We start from the raw sequence: 20,938 nt of genomic DNA, 5'->3' as shown, positions 1-20,938 counted from the left end.
ACATAGTTACTAAATAAGAAGAGGAATTACTCCTTGGTTTTTGTCATCATTGGGTTGGGTTATCATTATTTCTATGAATAGAAAGAGAATGATCTTATGGAGAAGTGAGAATTATTAAGTCCCACAGGATCGAGTTGAAGATTTCAGCTCCCCTGTCTCTTTTATTGATTCTTTGAGCCCATCCGGCAGATCTGACAGAAGAGCATCAATACATTGTCCTGCCTGGGAAGTCAAGTTTACATGTTCTTCATGTATTAGCCCTTGTCCCTCATCCTTCCAACCTTGAAATCCCAAGCTAATTTCTTACTAATTATTTTAGATATTTTCACTAAGCTTCTAATATGTGTAGCATTTGGGTTGCTCGACTTATTTTAATTTGCATGAACATGCTACCTTATATCACTTTCTGTTTATGCAGGAACAGCTTCTGTCTGTGGTATTGTCAATTAATTGTTAAATGAAATACACCTCCTACTTCAGAGCCATGGGCTGGGGTAGCTTAGAAAAATGAGTATGAGCTTAATGAGTATAGATTTGAGCAGATCGTTTGGCCCAAACTATATTAATCAGTCTTATCTTTAGGATGTGAATATTATCAGAGAGTAAGTAAATGAAACAGTCATCGAGAGACATTACTCTTAAGACAGAATCATAAGCTGCTTATCCATGTGGTGTTCTCTTTACGAACCAGGAGTTTACCCTAAAGATATATAGGATACCCTCTAACACAGAATAAATCACAAACCACATATTTACCCAAAATTGTCTGAGGTACTTCTGGGTGGGGTGTGGTTTTAGGTTTGGGACGTGGACGGCGGACTTTTTTTGTTGTTGAAGCTGATGGAAGAAAATTTAGAATTAACATGGTGCTGATGAGTCCATAAACTCTGCCTCGCATGATATACCCTGTTGGAGCTTTTTTGTTATTTTAAGCCTTTAATAGTTTGAGATAAGAAATTCTATCATTAGGGTTTGAATTTTTTTTCCTCTAGTATATTAACAGATTTCATTAATAATGGAAAATCCTCCAGAGAAAAGAAATTAATAGATAATTTCATTTAAGAAATGTAAGTTAGGAATGATCCTTATTTTTGAACATGCCTCTAACCCCAGATTTGTTATAACTCCATGTTCAACTCTAGTGGTGTGAATTTTGAACTGATTCTACAGTAATGCTTTTAATTAAACATGACTGTGCCTGGGGAATTTCTGCACTTGGTGACTTACTAGAGTAAATGTTTTTGAAAGTCACTGAAACAACTACAAAGCCAAAACCAGTTACACAGAGCTTGAATGCAGAAAGCAAACTTCTCATACAAGGATCACTGTGCCACCACTAGTGCTTCAGTAGAGGCCTAAAGGAGGGCCAGGTGTCATAACCATTCAAGGAGACGCAGCCTGACATGACACAATTTCAAGGCAGGGCATGGATCAGATAGCTGTGTTGAATTAAGTCAAGATTCTTTTCTGTTGAAAAGAAAATTTTCAATACTTTGAGATGAGTCCTGTTGCAGGAGGACACCAGGAGTGTCACCATCATCTCAGCAACTATGGCAAAGCTCAAGAGTAAACAGAAACAAGTACCCACAGAAGGATATAAAGAACCATTACCTAAAGATGGCTCAGCAGTGATAGGTCCCAAGTCTGCTGCAGGAAATGATCAAAGGCGATTTAAAACAAGGAAATGATAAAACCACCAAGCAATCCATCAAATTCTCTCAAATATGAGGTTTCCCAGACTAGTATTGGCTTTATAGTCAACAACAATGAAAACAACAAATTCCAAAAACTTTAAAGTTTCTATATAAGAGTCCACAAATGTTTGTACAACATGGCTCTCTCCTTAGCATTTATTCATATAGCTAATGGCGATTTTACTTGTTTATCTACAGGGTTAGCTGTAAGTTTTGATTTCTTTTACATTAGCAAATAATATGTAGAAAACTCTGCTTAGACAAATGTTACACATGAATAAGTTCATATGAGAGCAATTATGATAAAAACTATTATAAGAAATTAATGTGAAAGCCAATTATGGTGAAACTATATATTGGAAAACAAATCCTAGAGTCATGATAAATATGATTATTGATATTATTTAAGAAGTGAATATTAGCTTTACTATACAGAAGAAAATTTAGATAATGATTGATTTCGTTGAGAAGTCAAGTTTGAGAAAAAGATAAAGACCTATGTTTGAGCAAAAGCAAAAAAGAGCTAGCCCTGGATGGTCAGTAGTCCACGGAACTTGTTACTACATATCTTCATTACCAAGGTAGAAAAGACCTGGCTCTAAACAGTAACAGGATATGCCAATGGGCTCAAAGCAATCATGGAAGTTGGGCATCTGCAGTGTTCTTTGTAGACTCCCCCCCCCCGAAAAAAAGTCATTGTTCAACTAAGCAATTATCACCCTTCTCAGTCAGGCCACACTCCTAGTTCCTATCTCTCTATTATCTCTTCCCTCACCCTCCAATACAAGGCAACCTTCAATCTCTGTAGTACTTGGGCCCATTCTTGCTGGCAAATCTATAAGGTCAAAGGTCCAGGTTACGTGTACAAAACAGGGTTACCTTCTTGTCTCCATTCATGTAGTTGTCCTTTGGGCCCATTCTTGCTGGAATAACAAAATCTAAAGGTCAAATAAACTACATAGAGGTTTTTTTTCAGTTTATAATCAAAAAGCAAGTTGGAAAAAAAAAAATTCTCAGGTAAAACAGTAGGAAAGTCTAGGAATTAGCCACTTACCTGCTGCTGCTCCCCATTAATCCACATGTATCTTCCATTCATGAGAGTTGTCCTTTACCTGGTTTATCTAAGTCACTTGTTATTTGGGACGTTGACTTGGTCTTGAATTTTGGAGCTAGAGAAAGCAAAGTTGTTACTGTGGGTTGTATGAACAGGGAACCAAAGAAAGACATGAATGTTAGGGTTTCTGAGACTAATGTGGCAATTTTTCATCCAATAAATAAAACCGCTTTTGGTCTGCTGACATAGACTTGGACAGGTTTTTTTCAAATTTAATAATCAAAAGTTCAAAAAACACTTTCTAAAATCATTTGTGACAATGGAACCTGCTTTTGGATACTATCTTCAAAATAAAAAGAAGTCAAGAAACATAGTTTACACTTTCTAAAATCATTTGTGTACAATGGAACTCTTTCCTATCTTCAAAATAAAAAGAAGTCAAGAAACATAGCTTAAGGGGTAGGCACTCTGAAGTAGGTCCGACATTTATCTTTAATGTAGACTATTGAATACTGAATAGAGTCATGAGCTTTGTGAAGCATTTGTAAAGCAAGATAATGGGGCTGTGGGGTGATCTCTACAGGAGCTGCAGAGAGACTTATAACTAAGTCTTATAAACTATGCTTTAAGTGCTCTTGACATACTTAAAATGTGAAATACAGTCAGTGGTAAGACATTCTTGTGAAAGAGAAATCCCCTGACCCAGATAGATAGGAATTGGACAATAAGCAGAGAATGTAAAGACTAAAGACTAAAAGGTCATTACCTAATGTTGTCACTGATGCCTTGGTTCTCGAAATTACAGGTGCAATGTCTGTAGTAGTAACTGACCAAAGCAATACATGAGAGAAATTAAGAAATGTACAAAGGAAAGGGTGAAATATTTTAAGCCTGGTATTTTTTTTTTCTTAAGGGAATAAGAGATACTTTATTTCACAGCATTGAGTGACCATGGCCCAGAAACACAGATTTAGATTACCCCAAATTCTATGCTTCAATGTGGAAACAAGTTCATGAAGTTCATATAGTTTTATAAGAACAAAGAAAGTCATAAATAAAGGCAAATTTCAAATGCATTGGTGGGTACATTAGAGAGGCGGGCATAGCAAGACAGAGGAAACTTTGCTATAGGTCCAATATGCTATCTGATAACAGTCTTAATTTTTGGATTGGTGGAAGAAGTCACAAGATGTTAGTTCTGACACAGACGTGATCAAGGAATGTAAAAATGTTACATTCAGAAGCATTTGTAAAGTCTAGGGAAACTCTATTACTGCCAGTAGCTGGCCAGATTTTCTGCCCTCTTATACTGCAAGACACTCGCACCATTTTCACCAAGAATGGCTGTGAGGTTACAGAAAGTGTTTTCCTAGTTTTAACTGTCTGATTCTGACAGTCCTATTCTGACACTGTTGCTCTATAGTCGTATGATGTGGTATAGTAACTTATTCTGAAAATGGCTATGGAGGTTTCTGTTATGTTTAAAACACATTTGCCACCATTACTTTTGATGGTTGTTAAAATAGGGAAAGTATTGTCGACTGTACTGTTTTCTGAAGATCTGTGACAACCATACAGATGTAAATGACTGCCTTCTCTTTGTAGTCAATGTGCTGCTTACTGTGTTCCTGTGTTTGCTTATCTCAAATGGATAGTTTATATGTAATTATCCAGCATGTGAAGAGATATGGAGGACTGGCAGTATTGTTCAGCAAAGGATCCCTCCTGTAGCATGAACAAAAACTTGATTTCAATTCTCAGACCTTCCCAACTGAAAGAATAAAATTATTCAGAATAAAAAGGGAAATCATACAACTTTTTAATCTCAGTATATGTGATTTCTATAATTGAAATGATTCTTCATAGACCAGAAATAAAGAAGTACACTTCTGGTATTAAATCTCTTTGTACTTTTCTTTTCATTAAATCTAGAGGATTTCATGTAAGTTTCGATTTTCTCATAATCTAAGCATTGGTATAGAGATTGACTTCCCCTGATTGTTCAGCGAACCAAGCATGAAGCTGGATGAAAAGGCATCAGGGATCAGTGTCCAAATTAATGATGCACAGAGATGATGAAGGAAGCTGGGACAAGACGATGAGGTCATTGTTAGAACTTTTCACGAGGGGAGTTTCTCAGCAGAAAGGACCCTTATCAGAACTGATGAGGCCATCACAAGCTTCAACCAACTTCATGCTCTCACACACATGCGAGGAAAGCTTCAGGAAATTCCTGCTTTGAAAGATGGATGGACAGAGCCCCCTAGACTTTGACAGTATTAGGTGCTGCACACAATCTGTTTGACTCTGAAGGTCAAAGGAAGGGTAACGTCCAGGTGCTTTTAACTGAGCAGATGCAAGAATGACCAGCATCGTGTTAAAACGGCCTCTGCCAAACATAGCACAAATAAGAAAAGTCTGAATGACGACGAAACTGAACACACAGATGAGGAGAGAGACGAGAGGTGAAGTCTCAGGGAAACATTAGCTAGAAGCACATGTGTTACCTATGGCTAGGGCAGGGGCTTCGCTTCCAAATGTGACCGGCTCATGGGCTGCAGCATCAAACATAAGAAAACGGATGAAGAGAAAACCACCTTAAGTATTCATAATATTTAGTTCAGAGTTAAAGAGCGCAGTTTATTCTGGGTTGATGCAGACTACTTTCTTGATGGGTTTAATTTATAATGAGAACATTTCTTAATGAGTGTTTTACACTGTTTGTAATCTTGGGAGAAATTTTCAGTTGTAAACAGAATTTTCAAAACCATTATATAAGTTTTTGTAATATTGCAGAAAACCACCTAGTTACCGATTGCCATTTAAAATACCAACAGGTACTTCAAAGGAAGTAAATCCCTATGTAGCAAGTCTTTCGACTGTGCCCATTACAGAGGAGCACATGTTCCCTCCTGGGTACAGGATCTAAAAATAGCCAGTGAAATCACTTCAAGTTGTCACAGGTGCAGAAAAGTCCAACTTCTGCGCATTATAAACTCAGAAAGGCCTAGAAATGCTTTTTATAGCACATGGGATTTATAAGACTACCAGGTATACAGCGTTCTTATCTCCTACACGTAGTGCGAAGACTTTCAGAAGACAAAGAATAACGGTGCTCTGTCACATTAGTTTCATACGGAAACCCTTTCAATGACATTTCCAAATATAAAAGCGTGTTACACTAGGACAATGGGGACTATGTTTACCACATTTCGTTGGTGGCGTGCCCGATGTGGCTTTGGGTTTAGGAAGCAAATGCTTCCCAAGGTATTACAATTAGTTAAGCTGTGAACGTGGAAATCAATGTCACATGGATACTCTTTTCCCATGTATACTCTAAAGCATTGGAAACATAAGACATTAATTACCAGGCTGGATTTGGGGTGCCTCTGGCCTGCGTGTGGCTTTAGGTCTCTGGGGTGGTTTGGGAACTAGAAGAGAAGGTATTAAAATTACTATAATGGTCATGGTTGTGACCATCAAGTTAAGGATGTGTAAGTGGAGAAACATTCTGGGTAGACTCGATTCGAATGTAAAAATAGTTCCTGGAATAGTGGAAGTGTGCTCAGGTTAACCCTTCATTGGTACCATTAGTTTTCCATAGAACGATCTCAAGAAAATGCTTAACATGCTTCTTTGAGTAAAGTACTAACTACCATAGGACTTTCTTCTTGAATACAATATTTAAGAAGGACCAAGTATATCATTTCTACTGCTCTGCTTTTCTTTTGCTACAAAACAGTAAGATAGAGAATTTTCAAGTTGCTCGAAAAGCAACCTGGGAAATCACCCATAAACGTCTGATATTAACATAAGAAATAGTGACCCATGGTAACCATTTGGGGGAATTTCTTAAAATGGTCAGAGACAAACTGAATTCTGAGACTTACGGTAAAACAATTATAGTCACGATCTTACCACTAAAATGAGTAACAATTATCTTAGAGCACTGAACGTTGCAAAGACAAACCACCAGTTTTATACTGAACCCTGCATCATAGTCAGCCTATGGTATTCAAACATACTAAAAACATTCACCGATGGGAATGTGTAGCTTTTCAGAGTCTCATAAGCTTGATGAGGAAAAATGATGAGATTTTAACATGACACCGGAAAAATGCATGCCCTTTGTTTAGTCCAGGATGGCTACAGACATCTGTGAGGAAGCACAGATGCCTCTCTGAGCATCAGGACATGTGACTGAAGGACAGAGGAGGGTCAGCAGAGAACGAGGAAGCTGTGCCCAAGACCACAGACCTTTCCTACACCAGTATAGCAGGTTGTACAAAAAGAATTCCCCAGCCTCCAGGTTCTTCCCACCCACCCATGAGATGAAGGAAAGCATGGTTGATGGGGTGAGGGGGTGACAGAACTTCAGTCATGCCTGGGTTGGAGACCATGAGAAGAAAACATGTGATGAGACAGAAAGAGGATGCAGAATTACCAATTGTGGGTACCAAGATCTCCGGTGGTACAGTAGCGGGTTCCAGAGCTATGGAAGCAAAACACCAAGAACACTTATTATACCATGGAATAATAATATCCTAAGAAGGTTGCCCTGGGTCATAAGGCAGAAGCTGTACACAAAGTCTTCTTGTTTTCCTGAATGTAATTTCCCTGTTGCTTCTCCTATTCAATCCACCCTTGCTTTCCCATACCTCAGCCATCCCCCCACATGAATCAGCTGTAAGACCCTAAAGATTCTTGCTTTTATAATCCAGGTCATGGGCCAGCTTTTCACATTGTACACTTAGGAGTGTAGGGTAGATTTAAAGATCTCAAGTTACCAACCAACCATACTGTTCCCTATAGCCCAGCGGTTTGGAGGGGTGGCAGCTAGCAAACTAGAAGCCACATCACTGCATCTGTGATAACTGGGACCCTAAATAGTCACATTTACCAGGCTTGGACTTGGGTACTTCTGGACTACGGGTGGTTTTAGGACGGCGGCGACCTGGCCTTTTGGTCTTGTGTGGTGGAGCTAAAGAAAGGAAAATTTCTAGTTAGCAGAGAAAGGGTAATGCTACAAAGTGAGAGTAAAGGTTACATGTATTTAGTCGCATATTTAAACCTCTTGATCGACCTAGATACATTGTTTTCCTACTTTTACTTTCTAGTTGGAATGTTATTTCTCCAGAAGTGTCTAAGGGGCACCCCTATTCCTTTTACCAAACCCCTTGGCTTCCTGTTGTGACATAAAATATAGAGCAAAAGCAATTTAGTGAAGATTTGACTCACATTTCCAAGCCCCAATGCATCACCTAGGGAAGCAACAGCAGGAATTCAAACAGGAGCAGAGGTAGGTTCCTAGGATGGATGCTGCTTCCTGGCTTGCCCCCTGCCACTCATTCTGCTTGTCTTTGTCCCCTTATTCTTTTGTTCACTCTAAGTCCAGGGTGCTTTTGTCACTTTCTGTCATCACCCAGTTACTTAAAATTCGGAGTTTGTTTAGTTTGTTTTTGTGTTGTTTTGCCCCTCCCCTCCCCCCCTCTCTCTTCCAGTCCCTTTCTCTGTTTTAGAGTTTGTCAAAGATTTACAGATTTCCCAAAAGATCTCCTTATTTTTCCGCTTTGAGACAGACGTTGAAAAAAAAATCTCAAAATTAGTGTACAGTTTAGAGGAGACGGTCACACAAAAGTTATGAAGAAGATTGTTTTTCAGAAGCACTAAGAATTAAAATTAAAATTTGGTGTAATATTACAAAGCAGGAGATTTTCTTCCTCCTTAGCATTAAAGAAACCCACATTAAACAATAGGGAAAAAAGCACCTAGAATTTCAAAATTATGTCAAGGGAAACTTTTTTAAAATGAGAAATATTTAAAGGCTAGAGGTAGCGTAAGATTTAAAAATGTTAGGAATAATCAAGAACACAAAGGCAAACGGATACTGACGTGTACTCCATGGACATGAACCTGAAGTAGTCACCCACTCAGTAACTGCATGGCCAACCAACATTATCACTGATGCTTTCTCAGGGCTCTGGCTCCTGAAACCGCATGCCAAATTACCAAGGGGGAAATCAAGTCAAAGGAAAAATGAACGTAAAATGGACTAAAATGCAGGATATGCTCTTTTTTTAAACTTCTAGCTTGAGCAAGTTATAAGTGGTGAAATTTTATCCACACAAGATGTAACCTTTCCTCCTGAAATCAATTCCTGGGGCTTTAGACAAAAATGAATAAAAATGTAGCCAGCTGAAGTTTGGAGAAGGAAATGGAAAAGGGGCAGAGGCCTGGGCCTTTGGAAGTTGTGGATCTAATCCACTAAGCAGGAGTTTTCGTTGTGAAGGAAACTGTTGGGTAACTGGCCAGCAGAGTGGCAGGATGGGTCTGTTCTTTGCTTGGTTTGGGTTTGGTTTGATTTTCTTTTTTCTCTTTTGTAGAAAAAGAAGCTATAAGTGTTAACTTTGTTACTCCCCCCTCCCACCTCTAATGGATTATCTGGTGACACATCAGAATTTTCAGATCTGGAAAGATCATCTTGCTTTTCAAGAAAGTCTGCAAATGTTAGCGCTTTGAAAAGTGAGGAGGGGAAAAAACATCTCCCAAAGGGAAGCACACCTATGCCTGTGGATGCCAGGAGTCTCCACTGGAAATAACGGGTTAGAAGCAGCTAAGGAAAATCTCCTTGAATATAATGTCACATCCAAGGCAGTGTGGCTTTCATGAGTGTCCCGGAGCCTCTGTTCAGCCAAGCCCAGGCACAGGGTAGATGTTCTTGCAAAAAAATAGCTGCAAAAAAGATATCTGAAGAATAATTAAGTGTTTTTAAAGCAAAGCGAATCTAAGGACAAAAGTTGGATACAGAAAGTGATACAGGCTATTTTTCCACTTTGATTCAAGGAAGCAGCTTTACCCTTTGTTGACTGTGCAGATGGTCGAGTCTCGGGTTCTGGGGCTGCAATGAAAGCAAGAAATATCAGAGCAGTGCTGAGGGGGTTCGCCTAAGGCAGAAACTAAACATCCCTTACCATGAGACACATCCGTTCACTCCTTGATGAAGACGTGGGCAGTTCCAGCTTAGGCTATTAAGGCTTACGAGCCTCATATCCATTGCATAAACCCCAGCAAAAGAATTACGAATTCTCATTTGTCCTGCTGGTCTTTGCCATGCCTCTTACTATAAATGTCTGACAGCTGTCTCAAGGATGTTCTGAATTTCTTGCCACCTGCCATTTTGTTTCCTACAGAGTGGTCATGTCCAACCCAGGAAGTGAGAAGAAGGCAGTGTACTGTCCTCTAATGCCTGCACTCTGTTAGTTTTGAAGGCTGCCAGGTTGGCTGGACCTCCTGTTCTTTCACAGAAGATAAGAAACTTTAGTGTGAAAGGGCCACAAGTCTTCATATGGTACCAATGATAGTTATGAGTACGTATTGCTAGTAAACAAAATCCATTTGGTTAGTAAATCAATGCGTGTCCAATTATGGTCTCAGGTTTCATGAACTGTTTAACAAATTAAATAACACGATAAATAACAAACCCTCCGATGATCAAATGATATGTGAGCAAATCTATTCTATTTTCGCTGACGATAGTTTGGTTATGTTTATTATGTCTGGGAGAAAACAACCAGCAGGCTCTTTCCAGCAGTTTTTGTGTTATTCTACTCAATAAAAAGAAATTTCTCTCAAGAAGATAATTAAACTTAGCTGTATTTTCGAAGCATGGGGGAAGTGAGAACTTATTTTATTTCTTATAAAAAGAAATCAATTGATTTGGCCCATCGGCTTTCATTACAACATAAACTCTCCTCCTATTTATTTGGCTCAGATAGTACTTGTCTGAGTTAACCCTGGTAACTCTGTGTGAGAGAAAGTGGCAGATTTGGGAAATGCAAGGAGTGACAGGGGCAGGAGTGGGGGCGGATGAGAGGAAGAGGCCACAACAGAGGTGTTTATGTAACAACTTTCTAGGGACTAAATGACTTGCTTTCAGAACTCAAAAAGAAAGTGTGATTGTGGATTAATACACAAAAGTGACAGTTCTCATTGTATGAGACAGACATGGGAAAGGCAGAGGCTCCAGGTTTCAGAAATGTACTGGGTCATGCATGTAAAATAAGCCAGAGATTAATGTGAAGCTTCACTGACTAACCCAACCACCAAGCAAAAGCAGCTCACATGGCAAGCAAAATAGAAAAGCGGGCATTCGAGCTGAACTGGGAAAATCAGGGATTCTCCACACTGAGGAAGAAGCCTTTGGTGGTTTGCATGCTCTTGTGAACTCCAGCTAGAAACAGAAACCGTCTGCAGAGCTCATTTTTAACACCAAAAGTCTGTGGCTAAGGAAGTGCTTTGCAGAGACCCCTCCCATGCTCTCTGCTGACTTAGGTCACACACGTCCCTTACTGTGAGAATTGAGTGTTAACCACCCCTCAAGTGGTGATCCTGACTGGGAGCTGGAAAGGGTGAGGACCCTAGGCTGTGAAAAAGCTTAAAAATCAAAGGAACAAAACCACACCAGCTTCCAAGTAAAAGCTCTGGCAAAAAACCAAAGCATAACAAAAAAAAAAAAATCCAATTACGTGTCTATTTGAACATTTTAAAGAGTAACAGCGTGACCTCTAATTCAATTATCTTAAATTCATTTCTAGTAATATGACATAAATAAATGTCAACCAATATTTATAGGCAGTTTGTCTATGCTTTCCAACTTTTGTGAAATTAACAGACATAATTACCAAGGAGGACTATTTAATTTGCTAACCAAAATACACAGTACTGTTCCCCATCTGCTTGGTATCCGCTCCTACTTGGAATGGAATTGTCCTGTCCTCATTCCAAACCTAAGAATTGTTTTTAAAACTCATATACATTAATTTCTGCCTGCTTCAACTGACAGAGCTCTTTAAACTGCTAGGACACTTGATTTTTATACACTGGGCTTCTTCATTTGGCAAACTTAGCCAGGATCACTCACACACTTGCCATACCCACTCAGTGATTCTTAATGCTGGGACCCTTTAATACAGTTCCTCCTGTTGTGGTGACCCCAACCACAAAATTCTTTTTATTTCTACGCCATAGCTGTAATGTTGCTACTTTTATGAATCGCAATGTAAATATCTGATATGAAGCATATCTAATATGTGACCTCTGAGAAAGTGTCGTTTAAACCCCCCCCCAAAAGTGTTGTGACCTAGAGATTGAGAAACACTGCTTTATTTCCTTCAGGCTGCCCCCTACACCTGGAGACCCAGCCACACAAATTTATTTTCTTAGCAGTTGCTCGTGTTGCCTGACACCATCATGAAAATAAATCATGACCACTTAAGCAGAGAACCTCTGGCTTTAATAACTGCTATATAAACATGCCAATGGTGCAGAGCCAAGTTGAGAATCCTTTACACAGCAGAGCATAGAATGCATTCTCTCCAGAGCGAAGGCTTTAAAATTCACATGACAAGTGACGGTTAGAACCACCGAAGCTCTCCAAAGCTAGTTTTATAAATTGATATCCAAGACTGTTGTGTAAGTTCCAGATAAACTGTAAAAGGTGGATACTGGATCATTCGATACATTCCACAATCCTTAAATAGGCACTTCTACCAAAGAGCCTTCTAGACTTTAGAAAGATAGCATAAACTCGCCTGAGGAGTAAACAGAATACAAAAATCACTCTCAACTCAGAAGGCTTGGCACGTTCAAGAAACAGCTCTTTCTGGCCCTACAACCAGAACTGAGGAGTTCCAAACAAACAGGGTTCTTAGAAGATGGAACCCACTCCCGCCTTGCCAGCTGAAAGGCTGTTATTCAGAATTCCAGTCTACTACGGGGCTGGAAAGTATGCTGTAATACAGACAAGGGGCCCTCACCCCTGTGGCTACATTTCTGAGTTCTCTGCATGATGGTCACGCACATAACTATCTCTCACAAAGTTCAGAGTAACACACGATAATGCCAAAGGGCCCGGTGGTGCTGAGGTCATCTGGTTGGGTTTTCATACTTTCCATGGAAAAACTGTATCAGATACCAACATATAAATTGGAACTTCTCGGGCCAAAGAGTTGCACAAATCAATCTGTCAGCGTTGTTTTGAGAATGCTACAACGGAGGATCAGAGAAACTGAGTTTCTCCGAGGATCACATATGGTGTCACTTCTAGACTGAGAGAATATTTTAAGTTTCAAAGAAGTTAGCTGGATTTTACGGAGTTAAAAATAAACAAAATTATCAACAGATTCTCAGGTTGGTATAATAAAAACCGCAAAAGATAAATCTCCTACTAAAACTAAATAAGTGGAATGAATTTGTCATCTTGGAAGATTTTGGAAATATTCCATTAAAAGAATATTTCATGTTCCAGGCACAGAGAATCGCTTACGGAAGTGTTGCTGCTTTCTCGTAACTACTCAAAGGCTGGTTTTAATCTAGGCTTAATTATTTCTCACTATTACTGATATCTACTAGAAAGCGGAGGTATGTTTTGATGTTAGTAATTGATTGATAAGCATAATTAGAACAAACAGCCTCTGATGGTTTACAAAAGAGCCAAGGTGCTACATTCTCCATGGTGAGAAGAAAGAACAGATACAGCACTGAGTAGCATCGGGATGTTTAGAAATTTTGGAGCATTTGTCCTTGGACTTGTAGTTCTTTCTGGTGACGGGAAGGGAAAATTAACAACGTAGAGATAGTAAAAATCTCCTTCAAGAACAGAGTGACCTTTCAAAACCCTGCCATACCTAGTAGTCAGCCGTAAAGTATGCACTGAACAAAATTTGGAGGAAAGAATTTCTGAGCCATCGCAACACATATAGGTCAGAAAACGTACTGACATTACAAAGTGAGGAGTGAGTCAGCTTGCGGAGCAAGTACCTGGCCGTCCTATCAGGCAATGAACTTCCTGGGGCTGCAACAGATGTGCTCCCCTTCCTCTTTCTTCCACCTGAATCCTACAAATACTTTAAGGCTTCACGGTTGCAACTCAATCCTTCTCGGAGCTTCTATATAAGCACTACAGGCTGAAGTTTTATACCTTACGTTTTATTTTCATTATTATTACCCTTCGGGTTATAAGAAACTTGAAGCCCAGAATAACTTCCTCTCTACAGCAGCACACTTTAGGGCAGCGTTTCTCAACCTTCCTAAAGTTACAACCCTTTAGGTTGTGGTGATCCCCCCAACCACAAAATTATTTTCCTTGCTCCTTCATAACTGTGATTTACTACCGTTATGAATCATAATCTAAAGATCTGCGCTTTCTGATGGTTTTAGGCAGTCCCTGTGAAGGGTTTGGTTATTCGACCCCTAAAGGAGCCATGACCTACAGGTTGAGAAGCACTGCCCTAGGGCAAAACTGATCTTCAATGCAGTGCACATCCAGAGCTGTGGTGGCAGGCCCTCTTCCCCAGCTTGTCCCCAAATCTAGAAACATCTTATTGGAGACCCCTGTTTTCTCTTTTCTATTGCTGTTAGTTACTTTCAAATATTGTAAAGAAACTGCCCTACAGAGAAATATAATTTTCTTTTTACTCTAAGGAGGCGAGCACGATCTATTTGGATTTAAGTAATTTGAAAAGTTAAAGAGACGTTGATTTACCAGGTTTGACTCTTGGCGGTTTGGGAGTTGACTGTCGTTTGGGTGTGGACGGAATAGAGGTAGTTTGCTGGGGAGCTGGAAAGAAGAGTTAAGACAGCTTCGGTAAGTGACACTTCCCAAAGGTCAGCCACATGGTGCCAGTAACCATAAATGCACAACCCTGCTGAATACAAGGACTACCTAGTTCTCCTTGTATTCCTAGATGTCCATGCTGTGCTTTCTACAGAGTACATACTCAATAAGCTTAAGTGTTCCCTGGCCCAAAAGAATTATGTTTCTATAAAGGCCCACTTAAATTTCTACTTGAGGGAAAATACTACTCAAATAAAGGTCCTAGAAACTGAATACCCTGGAGGCTCTTTAGATTATAACATAAATTAATTTTAGATTATAACATAAATTAATTTTAGAGTAGAACATAAATTAATTTTAGAGTATAACAAATTAATTAAGAATTTATGTTATATGGTATCTATATGATTTATTCCATATTTTGGATTTCTAGAATGGGGAAGAATGTTCAGGACACCTTTATCTTGCAGTTCATTAACGCCTTCACCAGACACTAATGAACTCCATTATTTTTCTTTATATGACACGAACTCTCTCTCTCACACAACTTTTTGGGTATATCCAGGATGCAGGCACCACTTGGTTCTTTCTGAACTACCATGGATTGAATGCTACTACTGTGCTCAATAGAAAGCAATACACTTAAAACACATATCACTTGCTTCTGCTATATTTCTATGGTCCACAAAGTTGAAAGAAACCAAGAAAACTACTTTTTCAAAGTATATCGCCCTCAGGATTGTGCAAATCCCTTGAGGATTGTTACAAGACTAACTCTGAATAACTCAGCTCCTTGAAGGATCCCATAGGAAAGAAAGAAAGGAAATGATTAGTCATTAAAACACCAGAGGCAAATGTCAGGGGTTCTTTGCTGTCGCTTTACCTGTCCTTTCAAAGCCTACAACTACACAGAAATGATATCAGTTACCAGCTGTCGTAGGTCGTATTTCAGGACTGGTGAGGATTTCCACGGTTCGGGGATCAAACGATGCTTCACTTGGAGCTGGAAACATAAACACCCCACCCCGTCAAGCAATCTCAGTTAAAGTGAGGTATTTGGGGGCTTTCAGCATGCTTTCAGATGGCATAATTTGCATGCTAGAAGGATGGGGAAAGATGTATGTTGTCCTCAGCTGGTGGACGACACTGGGATGTAAAGCAGGGCAAAGCTAGAATGCTAATTGCTCAGAGCAGGCAAACTCGGTCCATGAACACAAGGGATGCAAGCCGTAAGCACAGGGCAAGAGACGCTGCAGATGACTGACAAGATACCCATGCAGTTTCTGAAGGGTTTTCCTTTTTTACAGCTTAAAGATTGGAAATCCGTTCTTTTGTAGTTCATTTATTATGAGAGAAAGTGTCAGATACATAAAATGGAATATAAAAGCTGCCTGTATAAAAATACATCATTCCTCTATGTTCAGAAATAGAAAAGAGGGAAATGGTTAGATGAAATGGGATCGAATGGTCACTTTGGAAGAAAGGCATCCACGTTGGTTATGGAACATTTAATGGAAAACAAAGCACAGTTTCTCTGTTAAAAACATTACCCAGTGTTGCCCTTGGCTGTTCAGCAGTTCTAGAAGTTTTAGGTGGGACAGAGTCCAGAATAGGATCACTTGTTGCTGTTGGAATAAATGTCAACATTTATAAAGGGAATAGAAGTTCCTGGGGATAAAATACAAACTCCTGAGTAAGAAGTGGTGCCCCATAAAAGGAAAATATCAAGGACACTGGGGGGATTGCTAACCAATGCTTTAAGCCAGTGAGTCAATAAGAACTAAGATGGCCGCACTCTGTAAAACACACATCACTGAGCTATCAGAACCCACGATAAAACAGCTATGCCCATTCAACTTGTTTTCAGGTGCCCTTTTTCTAGTTTCTTCCCTTATTTCATAGCTGCTAAAGGAACCTACTATGAGGATTCAATTTTATTACTTTTTTATTTTCTACTGTATAAAATTATTTATCTTTGGCTTCCCATACAAATAATACTAAGTTCTGCCCACCGTAGATGGGTCAGTAAGTGAATGTAAAACTTAGACACAGCTCGACTGTAACAAACAAGTGATGTTCCCATCCTAGTACGGCGCCTCTCAGCTTAGCAATAAAATTAGTGCCCAAGAAAGCTCAGTTGTGAGAGGCTGCTGTGTGCACGGCAGTGTATCCCAAGTCTCCATGTTCTGGATGTAGATGCGCCCCCTCCCGTAGTTAAGAGCAGATGTGTCCCTATGCAATGCTAAATACTCCTGTGCAGAGGAGAGATCCCAAGCCATCCCCATTTGAGAATCACTGCCCTACAGAATACTCTCTAGGAATACAAAATATTTTTGGAATGTTTCCAGACAAAAGGATAAGATGCCATTACATCACTTTCCCCCGGTGGTGGACTCCTCTATCTGTGTACTCTCTCCTTGTGTGACAGAGTTTGTTTACTGATAAAGATAATGAGTAATCCCCAGTGGGAGGTATGGACAGGAACTGTCTCCCCGACACAGATGGAGATAGCTACTACTTGCTGTGGAACTCTGGGGAGCACACTTCATCTTATAAAAACTAAGAAAGCGACCACTAGGTATAAGAACCCCCAGGATCCAGAGACATCACGGAAAGGTTGGGTATACCTGTGTGGGGCTCTACTTCAGTCTCATCAGAAGTTGCTGAGCTTGAGACAACATCGTAAGTTGCTTAAAAATAGAAAGGTAAAACAAAAGACATGTTAATTTTGCTATATTACACGTGGTGGCCTGACATATTTTAGTGGCGGCTAAAGCACTGGTTTACATAGGCACTAAATTCCGGAGCTGTAAGTCTCACTACTGACTGAGCTGACAGTCACCACTGCTGTCTTAGCTGCAGGAATTTACCATGCTGTGGCCCTGGCCTAGAAATGCTGTGAAAATGTTGTCATTTGTTTATAATGAAGTGAAGCCAGCCCTAAGTCAAAGAACTCAAACAAGCAGAAACACAAATCTAATAGCCATATGGCGGCTAGGGCAGAGGCCTCTAAAGAAGGAAGGAGAAGGCCCATTGAAACGGAAGGTTCTATTTGTAGAATCCATTGCTTAATCTTCCTGCTTAGTAAAAGTCTCCGGTACAGTACACCTAAGGAGCAAATGGTACTTAAAAGTTGACATTGTCTCATGCATTAACCTCTTTACCCTTGTTACCACCCCTGAGATAGAGGAGAGACAGGCATTGCCAGGTTTGTATATTTTCTAAACAATAAAGTCGAGGTTTATAGTGATAAATACAATTGCAGTGTTCATAGGGGAGGATTGTAGACTTAGTGCATTTTCACCCTAATTTCAGAGCTAAGGACAGTGGGCCTAAAGCCAAGGCACACTTGGCACCACCTCTCTTGGTTTTATTGAGAGGCAACTTTTTATGCTCCTCCATAGACTCATGATCCCTTCTACAAGGCAGGTAGATCTGAAGGCAGAGTTTTATATTCTGTATACAAGGAAGAAAGTGGGGTGCATGCAAACATAACTATTTTAATAGAGGGATGAATTTCATGTTCCCGTAAAAGACTTGCAAGGAAAACCAGTACTGAAAATCTTCTCTTGGTGCACCAATAACTGTCACTGTGGAAATAAGAGGCAGAGAAAGCATAGTCTGGAGGTAGACGCTGCTTACTCAGGGCATTCGAATCGGCCCATAGAATTAATAGCATGGAGGTAGCATGCAGGAGGATTTAGTCATTGGACCCAATGACAATTTAATGACATGGAACTCATGCTAATTGGAGCTGTAAGATTGTATTAGAGGGTGAGACAGAGTCACAAAGGAGAGAACAGCTCATGCAATCCTATAAGAGGACACAGAAGAAGTGTGTCCCTTGTGAAGGCAAACCTACCAAGTCCTCAGAAATAGAACATCCTGTGTGAAAATAGGCACATGCTGTGAGAATCATTATTTCTTTAGGACCTAACATTTTAATGTAAAGTTAGCCTTGCCCTGCTTTAAGGTTCAAGTCAAGCATCTAGGCATCAGCTCTGTTACCCTCTAAATGTTAGGAAATGCATTCAACTTACACATGTCCCTCTCATCTTGTGAAATTACGAATTAATATCTTGGCTTCTATTCACGCCTCTGGAAAATGCCATGGCTGAATTTATGGTAAATCCCAAATCTCCTTTCTATTGATTTTTCTGCAGTCTATATTTCATTCTAATGGATATTAATTAATGAACCCCACTTCTTATACTTACACTTTGAGGTTTCAAGCCAGGCTGACAACTACAGGCATCATTGGGAATACAACACTTTACTATTGTCTGGTAATTATGGTTCATGTCTGTGCATTGTTAGGAATCCCTTATTTTCAAGTTTTTTTTTAACATATTTGGAATTCAAATAACATACTAGTCAGCGCAGTTGTTCCCTATATTTCTATCTCAACTTTTTGAGAGTTGAGTGGTAGATAAAAAAAGAAAAGAAAAACAAAACCCAACCTACTTTTTACACACTAGAAATCTTAAATTGCTTGGACGGTTTGAAAAGCAACCACCTCAATTTCCTGTATTGAATCAAAACCCCTGGATTCTGAAGTTACAGATGTCAGAGAAGAGGGCGGAACTGAAAAGGAATTCTCTGAAAAGTGCTCTTAAAATCACCGTGAGTTCTGAATTTCCTTACAAAAACATTGGCATCTATAAGTTCTTACAAAACTTTGCATTTAAGCCTGCCTAGGTAGATTTCACTAAATTGTTTGGCCTGTTTCTAACAAACTATTCTAGGTATGAAATTGATGAACAGCCCCAAGAATTCAGGGGAGTGCTACTGTTTTTCAGACAGTCTGCATGCCACCATGCCTTTACTGGATAAAATGCTAATGCTATTTGGAACTAGGCAGAAGCTTTAATATTTAATTCACAAGTCCTCTGTGAGACCAGAGTTGAAAGAGAAATCAAATTTGAGAGCTAAAATGGGTAGCACAATTCAAAGCTATGACAAGCAAAATAATGAGTCACAACTGCACAAAATTTTACTTTCAACTTTCCAGAAGTATTTATACTTGCAAGATCGTTTGTTATATTTTATTTGCTATATATTTTTCCTTTGAAAAATTAAATATATTCAAATACCAACATAAAAATACCCAGATAGAGTCATGAATAGTACACCAAGCATTTCAAATAAGAAACAATGTCTTCTATTTTGCTTGGATTTCTTGAATATCTGTAGCCATATGAAAGATTTTCCCTTCCAAACATGATTTCATGGATAAAAGACCTTACAGGGAAAGATTCTGTCATAGCTATTTTGTTTTTACAAGGTTTATGTACTCTAGAGCCTGGTACCCAATAGATCAACAGTAGAATTAACCTGTAAAATTCCCACTTTAGCACCCAAACTAGTTTGGAAGATAGGTTAAGACCTTCAAAAGAGTAATGACCTTCTGGCCTAGATGTGGGCATGGAAGATAAACATGTCTTTAGCCACTTAGTAATGTAGAAATGTGCACCTCAATACCTACTACCGGAGTTGCCATTGTTATGCATGACCATGAGAACAGAATTCCTACAGCCATATGAAGAAGCAAAGAAGGAGCGTAGCAGGACACGGCTAAGAAAGCAACATAGATTCTCTGTACAGTTTAAATACACAAATAATGCTCTCTTCAGTTAGTGGGAAATTAAAGCATCTCTCTACTTGAATTTGAAGGCTGTGAAGTAAAATGAAAGGTTGAGCCTATAAATCTCTAAGAAGCCAAGACAAAGCAACGCACCATCTGCTATGCTTCAATCTACCCTCTCGCCCTCGAAGCATCAACACCGTCATTTGTTCCTACTTTCCATTCTCTCTAGGGTTTAATCTGGATGGGTGAGCCAGTTCTGGGCTAATCAGCACTTCACAGAGGAGGCAGTAAGGTCCAAACACAGAGTTTATCTCCTTTCAACAACTCTAAACAAATCACCCAGGATACAAACATTCCAGCTAATACATTCCTCCTCATGCTAGCGGAGCTGTTTAGTTCACAGACCCTAGCTATGCGACGCTAGTTTCTATAATTCTACAAAGTATGTAGGAATTCAACACTGAAAATGGCGAAGCTTAAGCTTTCTCTTAAAGAAAGCTGCAATGCGGAGTGTAATAAAAAGGTCAAGACTGTCCTCCATCCTGACCTGTCTCTAAAAGATGGCTTGTGGCTTACAACAAAATGATTTCATGAGAGAAAGACAGCTTTTGTGATAATTCTCTAATATATTGGCAGGGTGGTGGTGGTGGTGGTGGTGGTGGTGGTGGTGATGGTGGTGGTGGTGCTGGTGGGGGTGGGTGGTGGTGGTGCTGGTGCTGGTGGTGGTGGTGCTGGTGCTGGTGCTGGTGGTGGTGGTGGGCAATTCAGTTGTTCAAACACTTTGGGGGAAGGACAGACAGAAGGGTTTTTCTAATGCTGGAATCAAATGCATTGAATCTTTCTGGGGCTGTGACCATTTTCTTCCTTTGATTCTGAATCTTTGTGGTACTAAATGATAGTTTTATACGGAATGTTAAAATAAATTAAGGAGGCTTAACACTAGTACTGTCAAGCCAGAAATGGGAACTTCATGTCTGTCGTCTATCTCC

At 39.6% G+C, this 20,938-nt stretch overlaps 1 protein-coding gene across 1 annotated transcript in view; it reads right to left on the bottom strand.

Moving 5' to 3' along the window:
• The window catches only part of Abi3bp (ABI family member 3 binding protein), a 197,424-nt gene that overhangs the window by 65,706 nt on the left and 110,780 nt on the right, over positions 1 to 20,938 (bottom strand). Inside the window, exons 15-22 of the mRNA XM_032900306.1 lie at positions 16,990 to 17,052; positions 15,913 to 15,987; positions 15,291 to 15,365; positions 14,291 to 14,365; positions 9,605 to 9,646; positions 7,649 to 7,729; positions 7,193 to 7,240; positions 6,117 to 6,179 (exon numbers count right to left, since the gene is read on the bottom strand). Coding sequence (XP_032756197.1) covers positions 6,117 to 6,179; positions 7,193 to 7,240; positions 7,649 to 7,729; positions 9,605 to 9,646; positions 14,291 to 14,365; positions 15,291 to 15,365; positions 15,913 to 15,987; positions 16,990 to 17,052 — 522 coding nt within the window. The remainder of the gene's footprint in view (positions 1 to 6,116; positions 6,180 to 7,192; positions 7,241 to 7,648; positions 7,730 to 9,604; positions 9,647 to 14,290; positions 14,366 to 15,290; positions 15,366 to 15,912; positions 15,988 to 16,989; positions 17,053 to 20,938) is intronic.

The sequence above is a fragment of the Rattus rattus genome, chromosome 4, assembly GCF_011064425.1.
Source record: "Rattus rattus isolate New Zealand chromosome 4, Rrattus_CSIRO_v1, whole genome shotgun sequence".
Classification (NCBI taxonomy): Eukaryota; Metazoa; Chordata; class Mammalia; order Rodentia; family Muridae; genus Rattus; species Rattus rattus.
Note: the sequence above shows the minus strand (reverse complement) of the source record. Positions and strands in the feature narration are given on the sequence as shown.